Below are 22,091 nucleotides of genomic sequence, written 5' to 3'. Positions count from 1 at the left end.
CCAGGCCTGCATATTTGCCCTTGTCACCATGCAGTACGTGCACACACATGCACAGTCTTCTTGTCCTTACATCACGCAGAAAGGAAGACAAACACCACAATCTGTTCAGAAGATAAAAACTTTATTTTACAATCTTATAAAGCAGCTTTACTGAAGCATGACTGACCTGTCATATATATATATATATATATATATATATATATATATATATATATATATAGCGCAACAGGTACCTCTAATTCTCTGCAAAAAAATCTGTGTATAAAATTATCATGTGCACATTGTGCTTAAAATGCAAAGTCTATACAGCAATCGGAAGGACCGCCTCACCACAAGGGATCCGGTAAACAAAGTATTGCATATATAGGTGTGTGCACATGCTGTATATATGCACACACGCTCACAAAACACATGGCATACACCCATATGTCAAAGGTCAGAATGTGATATCCACAAACACAACACATAGTTTGAACCCTCAAATACCAGTGGGTAAGGAGAAGCCAGTACTGTTTGCTGTGATGCTCCCATACCCTGTTCTGTAGATCAGATCCCTATACCCCAGTCACTGGTGGCAGGTTTCACTATCGGGCTACATAACTGTTTATTCATATTGCACCAAACCCACATGATTCTAGTGTTGTTCTGCTGTGTATTAGTACAATTATTACATCTCTAATGTTACAAGAAGGAATGGGTTACTTTTGGGCATGAAGGGTTGAGGGACCATTTAAAGTTTAAGAACTAGGAGAAACACAGGGACGTTTATGTGCTCACTGAATGAGACAATGACGGTAACAGACTTTCTACTAACTAACTGTAGCGCTATACATCAGTTGTGTGTGTTCAGGACAGCTGCATGTATCTGCAAAAACAAATAGTCTAAGTGGAGACAGGTAGCGTACTGTCAGGTTGGCTGCCTCAGATCGAATGTATGCAAATCACACATGCTTTGATATCAAAGCAGATACTGGAAAATTGGCCAATACAGCAGAGAGGCTCCGGTGATGCCTGATTGTAATCTGATCAATCTATCAGGCGATAACTCAGCATGTAGAGCAGACATGTTTAAACTGTGACCCTCTAGCTGTTGAGAAACTACACGCCCCATAATGCCTTGCCACAGTTTCGCTATTAGGGAATGCTAAAACTATAAGCAAGGCATGCTGGGAATGTGTAGTTTCACCACAGCTGGAGAGCCAGAGTTTGGACATGCCTGATTAGGACAGGCTGTTAGATGGTTGTTTGTGCCCATGCGAGGAATCGGGCTACAGTGGAGACTTAGTAATGAGGGGATACAGTGGAGTGAAATGAGTGGAACATGTGAAACGGACACAAAATATGATATTAGTAGGATGTCCTGGACCAAGAGAATATTTAGTCGATTAGACAATTGTTAGAACAAGAGCTGTGAAGTGCAGAAATAAAATCTGTATTTTCGTTTTCAAGTGATTACATTATTTAAGCAGTTACAAAGCTAAATATATGTAGATATATAGATAACAAAATGATGAATAAAGCAGGTGCTCTATATTACAGTTAAAACACTATAATACCCAAAAAACATATAAGTGGAATTAATCATTCTACATTTAAAACATAAGAACTTGTAGAGCAGTACAATCGCTTCAAGCTATCACTAGTGGGAGGAGCATATGGTAATCTCCTAATCTATAGATTCATTGCATAAAGGTGATTTTTATGAGTAGCTTACTTCTATGATGCTGTTGCCTGAGCAGGACACATCATTTACCAAATTAAAGCTCTTGGACCGTATATGTGCAGTTCTTTGAAAATGTGAGTTGGTGAACTCTGCCTGGTGGTCTGGATACTGACAGCTATGTGCAGCCAACCACTAAGCAGCAATACTAGGGGGTAGCAAACACAAAGGAGTAATCTGTTCCACCCGACAAACCTTTGCCTGGTTGAAACCAGGCAAAGTTTTTATGTTACTCTTTCAACAGACCATACTGAAGGCCATTTGGGCTACACTCAGAGTGGTACAGTGCAAGGTGATCGAGGGATTAGAGGGGTATCACAATCTCCCCTCAATGTAATTAGAACGGTTAGTCCTTTTGTTGCACAGAGTCTGGTTTGAGTAATTTCCCTAGTATAGTGGCTGTTTACTTTACTTGTACTTTGGAGATCCCATTTATACATGTATATACTACACCTGGATGTACTCTGATATACAGTACAAACCATATATAAAATAACGTCTAAAATAGGACAATAAAGCACGGTTTGATTTTTCTGCACCTCTATAGGTTTATGTGAAGCATTTATTGTGCAGTGTGTATAAATCTCAGACCACACATCCAAGTTGTTGATGAGACTCTCCTGGTCCACGGAGTGCAACATTACCGTCTCTACTGCCTCAAATCCAGCACTATGCCAGGTAATAGACAGATATCCGGTGACCACGGCACTCGTTGGAAAATATGAATAGAAGATGAACGCTACTGGCCTGTGTATGGTCATCTTTAGTCCTAATGCAAGCCTGAAAAAATCTGCATGCCCAGTCAAGAACTGTACATTTTAGATTGCATCCAAGTTGGCCCCAAATTGGATCATTGAGTCAGCGCTCATTTTGAGCAGACTGGTCCTGTCTGCTTGTAGGGCTACAAAATCACAATCTATAGAACACCAGTCAGGTGCACACATAGTGATCAATGACATGAGACGTTGTGAAATGTCTTGCCGTAAAGACACAATAATCACAGATAATAACTATGCATAAACATAAAAATAACCAATAGACCTCAAATGGAACTAACTTAACGGACTCATTGCTTATCCTATATGTAATAATCTGAACATATAGCACACACTCTGCATTCTGTAGGATAACACACCCGATACTCCGAGGGGAAGCTGCATGATACAGTTGGGTTGTACCTACAATGTTAATCTTGTCACAGTGTTCTGCAGGCAAACTGAGGGGTGGAAGTGGGGATCGCCAAAGGTTATCCTCATAAATCTCTTTTTAAACAGAATACATTTGTAATACAGAATATAAGCATTTTCTTTTTATAAAATTATTCTGCTTTCTTTTGACAGGTATAAAAACTATGTATTTTAAAACAGGATCTAAAGTGAATATTTGACATGTCTAACAGAAACACGCTTAGCACCGTGTTAGGGAGAACTACACACTTTGGGGCAGAATCTTTGGAACCCCAAGTGAGGCAGGAGTAAGTGGTGGAAACGTTGTATGGATATTCTTGTACCATAAGGGGCAGTAAAGTGCATTCATCAGGAATAGTATAGTCCTAGTATTTTGCTAATATAAGTTGGAATGGGGGGGGGGGGGGGGGGGGGGGGGGGGCGACGACACAAAGTTCAAGAAGGATATAGGAGCACTGCACATTTCGGTCCGTGATGTCATCGAAAGTCAATTAGTTAACCTGTATGATTGTCAACACAATATATAATATATACTAGGAATACATTTCTCCAACCACTCCAGTTCCAGTAACAGATAACGTAGGGTTTCCACTAGGGTTTTTATCCTAATGTCATTTCAAGAGTTGCTCCCTCCTTTTCTATGACATCATAAGGACAGAAGGCACAGAATGAAGTTAGAAACAAAATTCTAGTATAAGACCAACCCTATCACACGTTTAAATCTGGTTCCAGCTTCCCAAAGACAAACGAATATTAAATAAAACACTAGTATGTTTAACACACATTAGAGAACCTATGCCGTACGTGACTGCTGTAACACAGCGCTTAGATTACTCTGCCAGTTGACTTCTGGGTGTTGTACCATAATGCAACAGCAGGTGGAGAGCCCCAAGTCACCACATCTGCAAAGCATGAAGGAGAGAGACCTGGGCATCTGTTTTATCCTGACAGCCTTTGGTTTTGGGTTCCCCCCTCTAGTTGTGCTTGGCCCTGCCTCCTTTTAGATAGGACTTCCAGCGGCGCACAAAGTCTTTAAATATCGGAGATCCATCCATGCTGGCAAGTAGCTGCAGTTGATTAATATGAGTAGTGTGATAGTCCCATCGGGCAAGATTTGGGGCACTGCCTAGCATGAAGTGCCTTAAGTCATAAATGCTTCCAGAACCGGTGTCATAAAGAGGCAACATGGCGCGGAGTGACTCCATGCCTCGCTCATATAGCAGCCATGCCTCTTTGCCTTGCTTCTCCCCAGCAGTCTCTTTCAGATCGTAGAGACCGAGCAGAGCATAAATGAAGCCATTTAAGACAAAGGAGCTAGGTGTAGTAGGGTATTCCTCATACCAGTCATACTTGTTCATAAACACAGCTTTCACACCATGCTTTTCTGAGGGCAATTTGAAAGGAGCAGTTGCTTTGAGTGCAGAGTCCAGATATACCTGCTCCTTTGTGAGCAGGTAGGCACGGACTAATGTAGATATTGCCTGTCCTTGGGCCATAGCAGAGTACCAACCCGGTTCCAGAGATTTAAACCCCTCCCCAAGTTTTCGGGTCACCATAATTGGCCAACCACCCTTGGCGTCCTGATTCCTCACCAGCCAATCACTGGCAGCGAAGAAGGCAGCTGTGTGTGCAGTAGTTGAGATAGTGACATTATCCATGAAACCACTTCCCCTTACCACAAGGCGGACAACCTTCTTCGGCATGATTTTAGTCTGACGCACAGCCTTTGTGTTTGATAATCCCACTCCCTTCTTTAGATCAGTCAAAAGGTCACGAGTCAGTGTGCTCCAGGTGGCCCTGGACCCAATCCCATAATAGATGTCATGGTTATGGAAAGCAATTAGCTGTGTATTGGTCACGTAGTGTATAGTGAACAGTTGATTCTTCTCAGTGGTCTCCAGCACCACAGAGACACTGCCATTAGTCAGGAACTTCAAGTCGAGAGACAAGATGAAGTCTCTTGTGTTGCCCAGCGGTAGCAACGCACCCTCAGAATTTTCTGTACGAAAGGCAAAAGAAAACAAAGACTTGTATGAGGGGGGAAATGACAAAAGTATTACATTTAGGAGAAGTACATACATCAGACTAGGATATACCACACATACTAGATATCTATACTAGTAAGCCGTCTCAAAGCAAATGCTTCGAAAGCTAGGCTGATACCTTGAGATTGCCTGTGTTTGTGCATGAGTGAGAGAGAAAGGTGTACTTTTACGCACTGCCAACAGATGGCAGTGCATAAGAGACACACAAATGGACACTAGACATTATTTATCACACACACACACACACACACACACACACACACACACACACACAATACTGCACAAAAGTTTTCGGCAGGCATAGAATCAAATGCTTCAAAGTAATAAGGTTCTAAATACAAAAACGGAAGTGTTAATAGTTTGTTTTTATCAATTAACAAAAGGCAAAGTTAATGAACAGAAAATAACTCAATATTTGGTGTGGCTGCCCTTTGTCTTCAAAACAGAATCAATTCTTATAGGTACACTTGCACAGGGATTTTGTAGGATTATAGTCAGGTGTATAATTAACCGATTTTACCAAACTGGTGATAATGATCAGGTAGGTCATTAACTGAAACAGAAACCACTGGGTAGGAGGGTTAAAACTGGGTGAGGAACTGCTAAATTCCACTTCCCTTCAAAATTGGAAGATGCCCAGCAGTGCCATCAGCTTAGAACTGGCAGTAACCAGTGGGACCCATGTACACCCATTTACTATTTGAAAAAATCTGTCCAGATGTAGTCTTCATGGAAGAACTGCAGCCAAAGTGCCATACCTTTGGTGTGGAAACAAGGCCAAGGGACTCAACTATCCCTGAAAACAGGAACTGTGGTGCAGAAATATGGCAGCAGATACTCGTCTAGACAAAATGTTAAATGTTTGGCTGTAACTTTGCCGAAGTGGTGGAGAGCGGTACAACCATGAGTGTCTGCAGGGAACAGTGGGGCAGATGTATTAAGCCAAAACAAGAGATAAATGCAAGTGTGATAAGGAGAGATAAACGTCCAGCCAATCAGCTCCTTACTGACTTTTTTCAAACACAGCCTGTAACATGGCAGTTAGGAGCTGATTGGCTGGACGTTTATCTCTCCTTATCACACTTGCATTTATCTCGTTAAGGCTTAATACATCTGCCCCAGTGGACATTATGGAGGTTCCTAGCAAGTTTGGGGATGCATTTAAGCAAATGGAGTTAGGGATTTTGTCAGAATTAATGCTGTGAAATACAGGCAGGTACTTATCCATCATGCAGTATCAGACAGTAGGATTTTCGTAAAGATGGCCATACACTTGTCCGATTTGGCCACTTTTCACCCGATTCCGGTGGATCTGGCTGAGAAGTCAGGTGGAAAGTTGCCAAATCGGATGTGTCAGACATCTGATCCGATGCGCGTACTCGTGCCCATTGGGTCGAAGACACAGGCATCATCCTAACAGTGGGGAATGGGATCACATGCAAAAGGACCGCATCCGATCCTGCGGCCAGTGAAGCTCCCAGGCGGTTCAAGAGTATTCTTATGTGACTTCTCCCTCCAAAGGATTGATGCAGTTTTAAAGGCAAAATGTGGTTTCCTTTATGTTCACTTTGCAACGCTTCTTGAACCCCCACCTTTGAGTTCACAGCTTGTAGGGTGTTGGTGGGAACTAACAGCAAGTTGTGCAGTGGTGTGACACCTGTTGTGAATGAAAAGAAATGATACACGCCAAATAAATTTGTTCTGGTACTAAACTAATGAGAGGCTCTGTACCATATGTTTGGGGGGGGGGGGGGGGATTCTTTGATCAGAGGGTACAGTGTTCGCGAAAACCACCCAAAAAAGTGGGTCCCGGGGACCCTTCACTTCTAAAAATTGGGGTCCTACCTGACCTTTTCTGGGTCCCAACGGAATAAAGCCTCCTCTCCCCTTCTCCCTAGCATGGCACATGTGGGTCGGGGGGGGAAGTATCAATTGGCCCACTCGCATAAAGATACATACAGTATACACTAGAAACTATATAAACCCGAAAAAAGGGACAGTGTGCGCCGAATGCGCGCGCTAAAAATTTAGGGCATTTTTTTTGTTGGGGGGGGGGGGGGGGAATGGTGTGGCCACATAGTAGTACCAATTTACATTACAGCACACACAGTTATGCCCAGTACACGCCGTTATGCCCAGTACACATTACAGTACACGCCGTTATGCCCAGTACACATTACAGTACACGCCGTTATGCCCAGTACACATTATAGAACACAACGATATGCCCAGTACACATTATAGTACACACTTTTATGACAAGTATATATTATAGCACATAAGTGCTGCTTACCTACATGCTTGTTGCTAGGGGTTATATGCTCCTTGCAGGGGTTACATGCTGGGGGGGCATTTTATGCTGGTTGCCACAGGGTAGAGGGCGTTTTATGCTGGTTGCCATGAGGTGGGAAGGGGGTTGGCATTTTAGGTTTGTTGCCACAGTGGAGGGGGGGGGGGGGGGCATTTTTTGCTTTTTGCCACGGAGGGGGGTCATTGCCCAAGGGCTGGAAAAGCGACATGCTGCTCAGCAGAGTAGGTGAGCGGGCTATCAGCGTGGCGGGGGACTGGATGTGGCTGGAATAGCTGACACGCTGCTCTGAGTTGTTTTAGCCACATCCAGTCCCCCGTCATCCTGACAGCCCGGTCACCGACACCTACTCTGCTGAGAGCGGCTGTTACAGCCGCATCCCATCCTGTCGTCGTCCCCGCGCTTTCAGCAGCGTATTGGACTTACATGGCGGGGGGCGGCCCGGGGGACGCACAGTGACTTGCAGGGCGCACGGCTTTAGGGTGCGCAGCGGCAGCAACCTGTAAAATGTACAGTGATTGGCTGCCAGGCGGCCACTGTACAATGATTGGGTCCCGGCGACCGCTGCAGTGATTGGCTCGCAGCGGCTCACGCCGGCGTCTCAGTCACAGAATCTGCACAGCGCATCCTCGGGGACCCCTTTAGTTTTGACAACTGAGTCCCCGGGGACTGTTTTGGGGTAAAATACGCGCTATAGCGCGTTTTTGCGAACCCTGGGGTATATTACAGATTTCCCACTAATCATCTTTGGATGTTTCCTGGATCTCAATCCTTTTGGTGGAAAAATCATTGGCATATAAATCAGCCTCAAGTCAACCGGTCTAAATTTGGAAATCAGATATGAACTCTGATTGAACCATAGCTATATGTTAGTTAGGTGATTATTACAGCTCCATCCGGTCATATCCTTTGTCTATGTGTTTGGTACCTATGAAGTTCCACTTTGAGGTGCATCTATTGCTATTTTAGTGTGTGATAAAGGTATTTTGTGATTTCGATATATACCGATATTTAACTATAGCTAGAAATATTCATACTAGCTCCCTGGACCGAATTAGGTTTTATATATGTTTACTTAACCTCACCCCACTAAATGAATACGTAAACATCTCAGTTCAGCTCGTCAGATTTTGGCTACCTTATCTCTATTCAACGTGGGCCCTCCAGCTGCTATTAAACACCACATCCCTGCATTTTTTTCTGTATGCTGTAATTGTGACAGGGCATGCTGGGATGTGTAGCTGAACAGCATCTGTATGGCCCATGTTGAATACCCCTGCCATAGATACTGCAAAAAATAAATCACACCCCATGTAGTTCCATAAGCAAGTGAAAGGATACAAATGCCTCAAAAAGAGCGCCCAGTTATCATCCTCTCAAGTCTCCTCTATTGAGTCCTACGAAGAATGTTTTCCCCCATGTCAGCCTCTTTAACAAGCCTTTAACGTACTGCGGCTCCGCTAATCAATACCCATTAGGATTAACGAGTCAATCACTTCGGGAGACAATGAAGTCACTTTTGTCATCACCTTCCAAAGAAGCCCTTAGAGGATAAACTTGGAGGAGGACAGACTCCCCCCTTCTACTTTGCTAATAAATGCATGGTAGACTCATTGCACAGCTGACAAATTGGGTTGTCAGTGACCAATCAGGGACCTGAAAACTGCTCTGCCTCCAGGCAGGGAGCTGGGAAAAATGTCAACATATACACAAAGCACTGGAGAAAAGACGACTCTTACAGGAGAACGTCTCTCAGGCAAGTGCAGAATAAATTACATAATTCACCGTTTCATATTCCCACTACAAACATTTATAGTGCGCTCTATGTATCTGACCTTAGCCCAAGGCCTTACGTGATTAGAGGGAACCTGAATCTTCCAGGACACATGTGCCAGACACAGCAATAACATTTTGGATGTAGAACATTATATATATTTTTGGAAACACCCAGTACCCAGGGGAAACCTATGTTGGCACGAGGAGAATAAACAAAGTCCATACAGTTAGGGCCATGGTGGGAAATTGAATTAAATCCATGACCACTAATAGGCAATTCAATACACGGATTGACTCCATGCCAAGCACTTCTAGACATGGGGAAACATGGTAAAATCCCACCTATATTAAAACAAGCCAAGAAAATTTGGGAGTGGGGATTAAAGAGATCAGATCATTCCGGGCTAGATCCAGATACAAATTTATTCACTTTGGAACCCTTAAAACAAATTTTTCGATATCAGGGATGTAGAATCTGGGCTCACTATGGAATAGAAACAGTGGGGCAATTTTATCATGGGCAACGTTTGAAATCCTTTATCCATCTGAGAGAGGAATACCAGCTCCCGCAAAAAATGTTCTATAGATACTTGCAGATGAGGAGTGCATTGAATAAACATGTACAGCAAAATTGTTTAACTATCGCTGAATCCCCGCTAAAGAGCTTTCTTAAAAAATTGGAAAGATCAAAAGCAGTCTCTAAGTGTCATAAATTCGTCAACAGTATATCCAAAAAGGAGGATATGGGGAAATTGATTAATAAATGGTCTAAAAATATCCCGGAGATAACACCCGAGAGTTGGAATAAGGCCTTGACAACTCAATGCTCTGTCACCCACTCCATAAGGGTCCAGCAAGTTCAATTTAATATATTACACCGTATTTATTTTTCCCCCGCGAAAATTAGTAAATTCTCGCAAAGACAAAACTTAGATTGTCCTAAATGTGGAGAAGGGGGGGGTTAATAATGGATGTGACTTTTGGCATCTAGTGTGGGGCTGCAGATATCTGCAAGAATTTTGGGGGAAAATTAGAACCGTAATAGAAAACTTAGGTATTTCCAAACAAAATATGAATGTGGCTGGCTTGATATTGGGTATATGGCCTGAAGGCAATCTAACACTTGCACAGAAAATACTTATGAATAATTTATGCGCACTGGCCAAGGTCACTATTGCACGGTCATGGATGGCACACGATGGTCCTAAATTTCAAGAATGGATTAATTTGATTAAGTACACAATTGAGCACGAGAGAAATTTTTACGTAACAATCAAGCAGGTTACAAAATTTTATGATATATGGGGAGTGTGGATACGATCACAATACAATAAAGAATGAGTTAAAAAAATTAAATACACTGGGCTGGTAGAACCTAGGGGGAAGACACGGGTAGATAAAAAGGGTTAATTAAAAAGGGACGTAGCTGTAGAATAAATTAGGGACACATGGGTAGATATGATACTGAGTATTTTCTGTGCAATCGAATATTGCACAACCAACAATTTAAATATAAAGAGGGGAAGGAGGAGTAGAAGGGTGAAGGGAGGGGAAGGGAAGATGGAAAGAGAGGAGGGAGGAGATGGAAAAAAGAAAGATAAAGAAAAAAAGGGGGCAGCTACCAAACAGAAAGGAATTTGTATACTGGGTGTAATGGAAAAGTTGTCTATGGGATAAAGGGACGTGTTCAATATATAGGATAGAATCTGTCGGGGTTATCCCTTTTTTTTTTCCCTTTTTTGTTGTGTGTAAATGTCAAGATGTCGCTTGAATAAATATCCTCGCTTTTAATGAAAATAACTGCTAGAGGGACCCAATAAATGTAAAAAGATAAACAAACGAATAGATTGTGCGGGGGCCTTCCCACAGCAGACACGTAGATTTAAGAAAGTATAATAACGACGAATTTATGTTGTTTTTGTAGTCTTTTTTGTATGTTTTGAAAATCTAATAAAGAGGTAAAACTGAAAAAATCCATGACCACAGTGCTGTTAGGTTCTTACACATGAAAACAGATTCATTTTCATGAGGATCTAATGAACCCTTTGAATGCCAAGTGCATTTGTCAAAATAGATGTGAAATTTGGCAAGCAAACATTTTTATTCTTCATAAGGACCTGTAGTATGTACCTTATATAGGAAATATGATCTTTATTTACTCAACATTTTTTATTTTAATTTATATAATAAATGTCAGCAACGCTGGCATTTTTAGAGCCTATTTTGCAAATCTCTAACAGATGTTGGCATTCAAGGGGTTTAGAATAAATGTAATATCTGATCAGCGTATTTTGCACATTGGGTGCAGTGCCCTTTAATCATATCCCTAACGTGCCACCTCCCTTTTGTGGGTGTTCCGTGGCCAATGTTTGCACCTTCCAATGCAGATTTACCAACTTCTGAAGAGTGAATTTCCGGCTATCCCGAGTGTTACCCAAAGTGAGCAACCAAGTGAGACAAACAGTAAAGTGAGTAAAACAATGAAGTCATACTGGAACCTGCACTAGAATGCGTTGTGGTCTTAGAAAAGCTACAATCCAAATTTCCTCAAGCTTACAATTGTAGAAAAACTTTAATGAACATGTTAAATGACAAAATGGCTAGCAAAAACAAAACACACAAAAAAAACACCTCTTCACAATACACAAAACAGATTCCAAGTTATCTGCCCACAAGTATTTTGGACTTTAGCTTGTTGGTGTATTACATGAATGAACATAACAAATACCTGGTAAAAGATCAACCCATAACATTACCTAACAACACCTTCAAAGACCATCTACTCACCTGGCACAACAAAGTGTCTGACATGGCTGCCTCTTGCCTTATCATAAACAGAGGTCACAGAAGCCCCTTTAGGCACAGTCCATGTGCCCAGCACACCGTCATCACTCTCATCTGCCCTCTCGTACATCTCCACATGGGGGGCCTTCTCGGTCAGGTTCTTGCTGTAGTGACTCAGCCCGTACTGGGCAATCTGGATTGGGTAGAAGTACCCCTGTGGTCCCCACTGGGTGGATAATGGAACACCTGATAAGAGAGAACAGATACAGAACATTGATTATTTCTTTACAAAACTTCCAGCATTTCCATGTCCAAAACATACTACAGTAAAACACAAAGATGGTCATAAATAGGCCCTTATTCAGATCTGATCGCAGTACAAATTTGTTCTCAAAATGGGCAAAACCAGGTGCACTGCAGGTGGGGCCGATGTAACATGTGCAAAGAGTTACATTTGGGTGGGGTGTGTTGAAACTGAAATCTAAATAGCAGTGTAAAAATAATGTAGCCAGTATTAACCCTGCACAGAAACAGCTAAATGCAGCAGGCTCCCTGTTTGGGGGGAATCCTCGCCGTCCTCTTACAGGGAGGATTCCCCCGGAGCCTTGAATAGGGTGAGCGGCCTGCGCGGGGGTTAAACGGCGAGGATCGCTTGTTTTCTACGATCCCTGTCAGCCACATTGAATATACCCAAATGTTGGACTAATAGAGAAGCTGCAGTGTGGAGTAAGCAGAGTGCGCCTGTCCAGGTCTTAGTGATTCCTCAGGGCCACAAATACATGTTTAGAGCACAAAATGTCTTCACCCCCTGTGCTCAGGCAAAAATTTCAGACTGCAATATTAGGAGATCAAACATCTCACCTCCTTGCTGGAAGTGTTGCTTTGTATTAATAAAAGAGGGAGTAGCATTAACCCCTTCAAGGAAATGGGGGACACGAGAGACCCTTTTCAAATTAAACAAGGGGTTTAACAAGGTCTACGAGGAAGAGAAGCATTAGTACAAGGGGACATGCACTGATACGGGAGAGCTGTAGGTTCAGTGAAAATTTAAGGAGCAATTATTTCATAGACAGGGTAGTGGGTAAGTGGAGTAGCCTCCCTTCAGAGGTGGTAGAGGCTAAAGCTGTAGAGCAATGTAAACATGCTTGAAATAGACATATGAATACCCTCACAAAGAAAATCGAATTAAGGTTATCTAAAAGGATAAAAAAAGAGGTTCTTATGTTTCCGTGTAATGCTAAAAAGGTATTGAAAAGAATGATGCCACTTTCTAAATTTCTGAAGAAAGAAATGGACAATATTCAGAGTTTTGCCCACTAACCTATCATAGCACCATTTCCCTTCAGACATGTACACTAAAACCCCAACATCAACCCTTGCAGTGTTTTGACTTTTCTTAGTATTAACTAAGCACTTGCATGATGCATGAGGAACATGCCTGATGATACAGTCCATGGCAATCAGCTCTATACATTCAGTGAACCCCAGAGTACAATAGTACAACAAGTGACAAAACTCGTGAATGATAAATGGTGCTCCAGCCAATTGCCCAGAACTGTAATGTGTTCAGCTCATGTGTTTCAAATATGTCAGTTGGAAACTGATTGGCTGGGGTACCATTTATCAGACACAATGAGTTTTATCACTCATTGATAAATGAGTATTTAAAAAGAAAAAAAATATGTTTTTTTTTACAGCCAAGCGGCCTTTATAGAGATTCCCCTCGCATATGTGGCCATTTCAAATAACTACTTGGGAAGCATTGTTGTAAGATAATGCATTATATATAGATGCACCACAGCAAAAGATGTGCTGGGTCACGGTGCATCCAACGTTAAGCTATAGGCCACAGTCCCATATAGTGAATGGTATCGAACAAACTTACCCTCTATTCCACTGATGCACTTCACCCGGTCTCTGACTTCTACATTATAACCCTCAAAGGACATGAAGACACCATCTGGGTGGTACGGACCACGCTGTGCATACACTTTGGAGTAGCTGTGGGAAAATTCAAATCTTTCAAAGCCATCGTATTGAGCAATCTTTCCATAGACCTCAAAGTACTTCTCCATCCAGGAAAAGGGCATGTAGACCTCATTCCCCTCTCTCCTGCAACGCACACTCTGATCATCGTTGATCACACAGTCAATCTCCTCATACTTCAGTCCTGTTCCCTTACTGCCCACCAGCGGTGGCGCCTTCTGCTGCTCCTGGGGGGAGGCCTCCTCAGATCTGGGCTGGCCTTGTGCCGCATTACTCTCTGAAGCTGCTGCCCTCTTCTCCAGACTATCCACTCGCAGACCTGCTTCTGGTGCCCAAGGCAGGGTGGAAATATGGTCATTGGTGGAACATTTGTTCCACAGCAACACTGTCACCAGGGTGAAGAGGGAGCAGATGAAGATTAGCGTCTTATAGTTGACCCGAGCTGCCAAGCAACGCATGTTCAGACCATACCTATAGGAGAAACCAAATCGGAATTAAGTACTATTAATTATCAAATTGTAATTGAAGACTGTAAGCTTCCTACCATTTTGACTGTTTGTAACTAACCAGTGTGTTTTATCGCCATTTCCAATTGTAAAGCACAACAGAACTTTACTGTGCTGTTTAAGAAACGGTTAATAAATAAATAAATGGAGGAGATACAACTACAGCAGACATGTCCAAACTATGGCCATCCAGCTGTTGTGAAACTACACATCCCAGCATGCCTTGCAATAGTTTAAGCATTCCTCACGAGCATAACTATGGCAAGGCATGATGGGACTTGTAGTTTCACAACAGCTGGAGGGCAATAGTTTGGACATGACCGAACTAGAGGAATTCAAATGAGAACTTATATACTACTAGAGTCCCTATCGGAAATCATATGTAACCCACAATAGGGACATTCCATGAAAATGAGCAAAGATGTCCCATATGGGACACCATACATCTGTAGCTATGTATCTTCAACATGTTAGCAAGTCAAATTATAACATAGGTTTTCATGAAAAAAACGACACAGGCTCTTAATTTGGAGTTGAGAGGAATCACTAAGTAAATGTTTCCTTTACGAATCACTTGTCCCATACAACATACGTGACAACTACATTTTGTGACCGTTTTGGGCATAACAGAGAAACTTATACAAATGTCTCATATAGGACAATGGAGTTGCCTAATAAAGTGGCTCTTGCATTAAAGTCCTGTAAAAATCAGCACTTAAGATTTTAGAAATGACTATTTCCTTCAGAAAACCCTGCTGGTTAGCCACATCTCTGTCAGGGACCTCGCCGGTAAGCTTGCAACCAAGTCCGATAGCTGGGTGAAGAGAGGTGCCAGGGAGAACGGGCTCAGAGATTCCCAGCTCCAACTGTGGTTATAAGAATGTAGCTAACAGGAACCACGGGGTATTTGGTGGGACACGGCACATACAGTAACTGTACAAAGTGGAACGACCCTATATAAAACACTGTTCAAGTCCCCAAATGCTAGGGTTTTCTAAAGAGTCATGAGTACGATCAGCAAGAGAAATAGAAGCATAGCCTCTCATTCGAATAGTAAGCAAATTACATTCAATTCACAAATCATGCAGTTTAATCATGTATATTCCATAATAATAAGCCTTCCCCAGAGAGTACTACTTGCTGATGGTTGTGCTGTTAAATCTGTAAAATGATAAAGGTAAGCCAAAAGATGGTACCGCAGCAGCTGACTAAATGCTCCATGTCAGTAGCGGCATTACTGGACAGACGCGATAAGACACAGAGAGCCGTGTCTATTAAATCAGCCTCTCGCAGGGTTGTCAGCACAATACACAGCATCATCCATCTGAATAACAACACGTACACACCTGTTCCTGTAGCTCTGCCTGAATAAGGATGTGGCTCACCAGACACACTGCACATCTATACAAATACTGCAGCCCTCATTTTTAATCTATTAGTCCCACACGCATCAGCAGAACAGGTGTCCTACAGTGTTTTACATACTGCAAATAGACCAGTGTGCCTCATACTGTATAGAGTGTAAATCTATACCTCCCGGTACCAAGCATACATAAAAACGTGTTCATATCTATACAGTATCTATCAACACATAAGCAGCTAATGCTATTTACAGCACACAATAACTATACCCACACATACACTGGCCCTTATACAGATCTGATCGCAGTACAAATTTGTTCTCAAAATAGGCAAAACAATGTGGAGTGCAGGTGGGGCAGATGTAACATGTATAGAGAGAGTTAGATTTGTATGAGTTATTTTGTTTCTGTGCAGGGTAAATACTGGCTACATTATTTTTACACTGCAATTTATATTACAGTTTCAACACACCTCACCCAAATCTAACTCTCTGCACGTTACATCTGCCCCACCTGCAGTGCACATGGTTTTGCTCATTTTGATCAAATTTCTACTGTGATCAGATCTGAACAAAGCCCTGTACACATGCATCGATTTTTCCAGATTTTCGATTCGATTTCGCTTATAGAAGCAAAATCGAATCCTAAACGAAATCGAATGTTTTTTGTGTCCCTTTCGATCTACATTCGATTCCATGCGATCACATTCGATTCCAAAATCACAGAAAAATCTACTGTGCAGCCAAGGAAATATCGAATTCGATCTATTAAATCGAATGTGTACAATGTACCATGAATGGATATCGAATTCTATATCTAATGCAAAAGTACACATCTAATGCCAAATCGAATGGAAAGATCTAATGCCAGATCTAATAGAGAATCGAATCTAACATTGAATCAAAAGCAAATCGATGTGTGTGTACAGGGCTTAAGGGCCTAGCCCTACACCCATCAGTGTAGAGTGTAAACTGCCTGCCACAAACATACACCAGGGGCATTAACATTTCTGTTAGCAGGTACGGGAGGAAATCCATGCACAGTATATTCATGCCATATAGATCATGCCCTAATAATTGGAATTGATCCTAGTACTGTGTGACAGCAATGCTAACCACTGTGCCACAGACTATATAAGGGATGCCGACTAGTGTTTATTCTAACACCTGTTATCTTTGAAAACCCATGCAGTTCCCCTTCTCTGCCTGGGGTGTCGTGGTCTGCTGTAGTTCTTCTAGTACAGTGTGGTCTGTATATCAGCACTGATATGAAAATCAGACCTGTGCTAGAAACACCACAGCAGACAGCGACACCCCAGGCAGGGAACAGGAATTGCATGGGTTTTCAAAGATAGTGGGTGCTAGAATGAACACTACAGACAAGCAATAAGGTGTCCCCCAAGATCAGATTTTTTTTATATATGTATATATGACCACAGCAGGGCCCTCCTATCTCTATAGGTGGTCTGTTATATTACCCAGTTTGTTTTAGCAACGTTGTTTCCAATTGTAGAGCACAATGTAATATGCTGTTCTATATAAGAAAGTGTAAATAAATAATAAACAGCATTTCTAGAACTCACAAATGTATTGTGAACAGTCACTTGTATCCAGTTGCTCAGGAACCGTGTATATATTATCTAAGCATTGCATACATCTGCACAATCCTTATACACCCTGCACGTCAGCTGCTTCCACAGACTCCCATCACAAGCACATGTAACAATGTCCCCTCCCATGCACAGATCACGGAATTATCCCCGTACCCTGTAGGTGCAGGTACCCCACCTAATCACCACCTAACAGTACATCCTCCCTGCTACCAGTATGCGGCGAAGCCTTGACGAGTACATAGCTTCTGCTATAAACCCTGAGGCCACACACAGCGCTGGCTGCCACTGTCCTCGCTGCATTTCTTGTCCGAGAGTGGGAGAAAGAGCAACGTTCCACTGTGAAATGTGAATACAAATGCAAACTAATTGGTCTCAACCCTAATTGAATTCAGTCTTGACTGCAAGAAACTCCCCAACAACTTTCAGAATGCCAGCCTCCTATGTAATCCGCGCCATCAGTACTCGCCTGGTGTACCCAAGCAGCAGCAGTAATATGAGGACACGGGTGGGGACTCTATTCATTGTGGTTTTAAAACATAAATCACACTAAAAAGGAATTCTACTTTTGTCACAGAAAATCTGTGTTGTGAAATGTGGAAGATGAAAATAAAGGTTAGAGATCATGGAATACATCTGCATCACAAGCATTTAACCATCACACCATTAAATCAAGTAGCAGTGTAAATACTTAACTCTCCAATACTTACTATCCAGCACTTACCAGCACTTACCAGCAGAGCCACTCATAAACACTAGTACAAAGTATGCTCTGTGCTGTACACATCTGGTGCAATATGCCTACAGAGAACAATTCACAGCTCATCTGGATATTAACCAATACTTGCACACCACACCCAGGTACATTTCCATCGCAGATGCATATGGGTAAAACATCAGGGTTTTGAACACTGTACAAGAGAAATAAGGGACCACAATCCTACGTGGTTGTAAGAGGACCGTGCAGCATCAAAGGGATACAAAAACTTCTCAGAAAGCGGTGGTTCAGTTACATGCAAGATCAGCCGGCCGGACATAAAAAGAAAGGTGCCCAGTTACCTGCCAGCTTATAGTGCACTCATACCTACCGGTTCCAGAAGAATAGGCTAGGTGATGCAAGGCAGAGAAATACCTTGCAATTACTGCAGACTGCATTATACAACAGGTTTAGCTTAACAAGTACACCCAGGATCGCATTCTGTATGCCACTTAAATGGTGTTAAACTGAATTGCCTATCATTTCTTATAGGGCCAGATGTACTAAGCTTGGCAAGTGATAAAATGGAGAGAGATAAACCACCAGCCAATCAGCTACTAACTGCCATGTTACAGGCTGTGTTTGATAAAATGTATGTATGTATGTATGTATGTATGTATGTATGTATGTATGTATGTATGTATGTATGTATGTATGTATGTATACATACATATATACATACACACATATAGGGGTAGATGTATGAGGCAGTGATAAGGGAGGAGAAGTGATAAGCCAATCAGCTCCTAGCTGTTAAGTTACAGGCTGGGTTTAAAAAGGGACAGTCAGAAGCTGATTGGCCGGTGATAAAGTACCAGGCACTTAAGCATTTCTCCTCCCTTATCACTGCTTCATACATCTACCCCATAGATACACACACACACACACACACGATACAAATGTCCCACATCCCTGTGAACGAATCTGTGCATCTAATACTCTGGACTTGGTGGCATATGTGTTGCTAAGGTGACTGGCATTACTCGGATGCTGGAGGTATATACACAGGAGGGATTGCTGCCAGCACCCACAGGTCCTCAGGAGATTTCCTGCAGCCCCCGCACACAGTGGGGAGACACACAATCAGCAGGAATGACATTTGTTACAATCACACAGCCTGGATAATGATCAGCCCTGCAAAGATCCATCTCATCTCAGCCTGGTAGGCTAGTCACAGCGCAGGTCTCGTCGCACCAAGGAGAATCACAAATGTGACCTATAACAAAGCCATCAGTGACTCAGATCATTAGAGAATACATCTAACAGGACTCTTTAGGGTTGTATCGATCATTAGAGATTTTGTATGTGAAGACATTCCATTCAGAGACCCTTACCCACCATAGTTCGGTGCCAAGCTGCACGGAAATGAGCATGGGTACCTGCATCTAAATGTAGTCAGACTCATTTATACAATATGCTGCTTATTTTATAACATCAAGTATTGCTCAGAGTCTCACATCGGGATTTCATAAGGGAAGGTAGAATAGGAGGAATCGGAGGTCACCCTCAGGAACCTACAGTTATATTACCCATTTCACACATGCAGCTAAATCCCGGGTTTTGGCATGTGAAAGCTGGTTCCCAGGAAGTTCAAGGGGAGGATCATGGGCGACTTCTCCGCTCAGAGAAGTCACCTAGTGTATAGCCAGCGTAAGTCCTGGGGCCCCGACCATGCTCTTTACCAGAGTCAGGGCCCAGCTCCAATGTCTGAAAGGAGAGTTACAGGTCAGGAGTCATCTGTGTATTTAACCAGCTACAATGCTGCAGAGTCACACGCTTAACATAGACACTAGGTGGGGGCAACAGGAACTAACCGGAAGGAGAACAGGATGCTTTTAGTTTGTATACAAACACAACAACATGTGCTTGATGGGAAAATGTTACAACATAGGAGCAGGGTTGTGACTAGTTCCCCTTCAGTAAAAGGACCAGGATGTGACATCAAAAGTTGTTTGCGTTTTCTATTTTGTCTCAAATGTAGGTTATGTTCTTTTATTTCAGCTCGCTTCACTCTCCACAGGTTACTATTCCCCCTCCAAGATGACGTGGACCCAGTGCATGATGGGAAAGTTCCTGAAGGGGATCTAGCCGCTACCATAGGAGCAGGCAGTGCTGCCCGACTGACTCCTGGTAGAGGATAATACAATACAGGGAAGACTGGTGAAAGGGTCCAGAGTTAGTCTTTCATAGTATGGTTTATGAGTGGACCAAACCTAGATTAAAAAATAAGCTTAAAATAGACTCTCTATAATAATCTGTCCTAGAAAGCACCGCTTATCACAAGCGAAACTAAACAGGTAACAATTTATTACATTACTTAGCCACTTTAAATTTCTCCTTTCCGTGAGAAGCATCACATCACTTCGGGGGCGGGGCTGGACTCTTTTAGCCTATACCAGTGGTTCCCAAACCTTTTTGAACCACGGCACCATAGAATATCACAATATTTCTCACGGCACCCCTAGGTCGAAAGTTTATTTTTGATAAATTTAGAAAAAAATATTAAATGAGGTAAATTATGATTATAGGTCATCCTTAGGACAAATTATGTAGTGAGGAACCAGATAAGCTTTTGTTTACTCATATATTTCATGATTGGCAGCCAACATCTCTGGTTTTGCCTATTGATTTGCCCATTGCTATTATGAATTTGTCACGGACCTCCAATCCAAGGGACTCCTGCAAGTGTCCCAGGGTGCCTAGGCACACAGTTTGGGAACCACTGGCCTATACCCTTTGCAAAGTGGTTTCTTTGCTTTATCTGTTCCCTGCCCACTTTACAAGTAATCAGACAGGATGTGGGAGAGTCCCCTTCCCCACTGAGGTTGCAGGGGACTACCCCAAAAATCAGGAGCCTCCCACAGCTTCCTGAAGCTACGGTAGGCAAGTATGGTTTTCCACTTTTCAACTCCCTCTCAATATATGAATTAAGTCCATACATATAATAAAACGGTAAGGGTTGGGTCTGTACATATTGTTTTTGAAAAATATACTTTAAAAATGAGTTTAGATGGTGTATTCACTATTGCAGTGGTTCCCAACCCTGGTCCTCAAGTGCACTCATTCAGACATATTTCAAAAGATCCACAGGTGGAGCTAATTATGTCACTTGTGATTCTGTGTGGAGACCTGGAAAAACGTGCACTGTTGGGGGTACTTGAGGAACATGGTTGTGAACCACTGAATTATTGAATAGCTTACAGACCTACAATGTGATATCAGCAAGAGGAGCAAAAAAGGAAGAAATAGATACTTTACACTCCATCTATCTTCATTCCGCTGAACAGGCAGCGATGCAAGCAAAGCCACGAACAAAGGTTAGTTACATAAAACATAAGTGAGTGCTAGATGACGACAAAGGCACGCATTCTGATAATAACTACGAATACCCATAAATTGCTGAAAAATTGGGATTCAGAGTTCCATCTACCAGAATCTTCCTAAAAAATCTCCTTTATACAAAATCGCTTATTCTTAAATCCAATTTTATACAAAACCAACACAAAATAATGCAAGTAAAGAAAAAAAATTAAACAGAACCCCCTCTTTCATCTTCCAAGACTGTCTGTGGAAGGAAAGGGTCTCTGCAGACAAAGCATCCATATTTATACACTCCCCTCCTCCCAACACGTTGTAAATAATATTCCTGAGCTAAATGTAAAATAATCACTCTGCAGACAAATTTACACCCCGTTGTTAATCTAATGAGCATCTATCAGAAAATCAGAGCTAAAAGTGACAAGCATTGTGCATCCAGCCATTAATCTCATACAGAACAACATTAGTACTGCGCAGGGGGAGAATGACTCTCTAAATCACTCGCCAAAATAGGGCATATTGATCTTCAGTAACGTAAGCCTATTGACAAAGCAGTTTCAAGCAGACTGTGAAATTCCAGAAGAGTGATTTAAATTGCACTGGTGTCTAGATGTTTAGCTGGAACAGAGCGACCCACGCTGAAAACATGGCTGGCTGTAGACTGCTCAGGGCAAGAAGGTAAAGGATAAAACAGTAAAAATGTCCAGTAATGACACTGCACAGCACAGAGTCCA

At 42.3% G+C, this 22,091-nt stretch overlaps 1 protein-coding gene across 3 annotated transcripts in view; it reads right to left on the bottom strand.

Moving 5' to 3' along the window:
- Nucleotides 1-198: 198 nt before the first annotated feature.
- GLCE (glucuronic acid epimerase) overlaps nucleotides 199-22,091 on the bottom strand; it is a 51,482-nt gene continuing 29,589 nt past the window's right edge. For all 3 annotated transcript variants that reach the window (XM_083184405.1, XM_083184406.1, XM_083184404.1), the window contains 3 exons: nucleotides 13,706-14,277; nucleotides 11,824-12,066; nucleotides 199-4,906 (listed from right to left, as the gene is read on the bottom strand). In XM_083184405.1, coding sequence (XP_083040531.1) covers nucleotides 3,882-4,906; nucleotides 11,824-12,066; nucleotides 13,706-14,264 — 1,827 coding nt within the window. In that variant the 5' untranslated portion in view covers nucleotides 14,265-14,277 and the 3' untranslated portion in view covers nucleotides 199-3,881. The remainder of the gene's footprint in view (nucleotides 4,907-11,823; nucleotides 12,067-13,705; nucleotides 14,278-22,091) is intronic.

The sequence above is a fragment of the Crinia signifera genome, chromosome 4 (genome assembly GCF_055691185.1).
Source record: "Crinia signifera chromosome 4, ASM5569118v1, whole genome shotgun sequence".
NCBI lineage: Eukaryota > Metazoa > Chordata > Amphibia > Anura > Myobatrachidae > Crinia > Crinia signifera.
The sequence above is the reverse complement of the archived record's forward strand: the minus strand, read 5'-3'. Positions and strand labels throughout refer to the sequence as shown.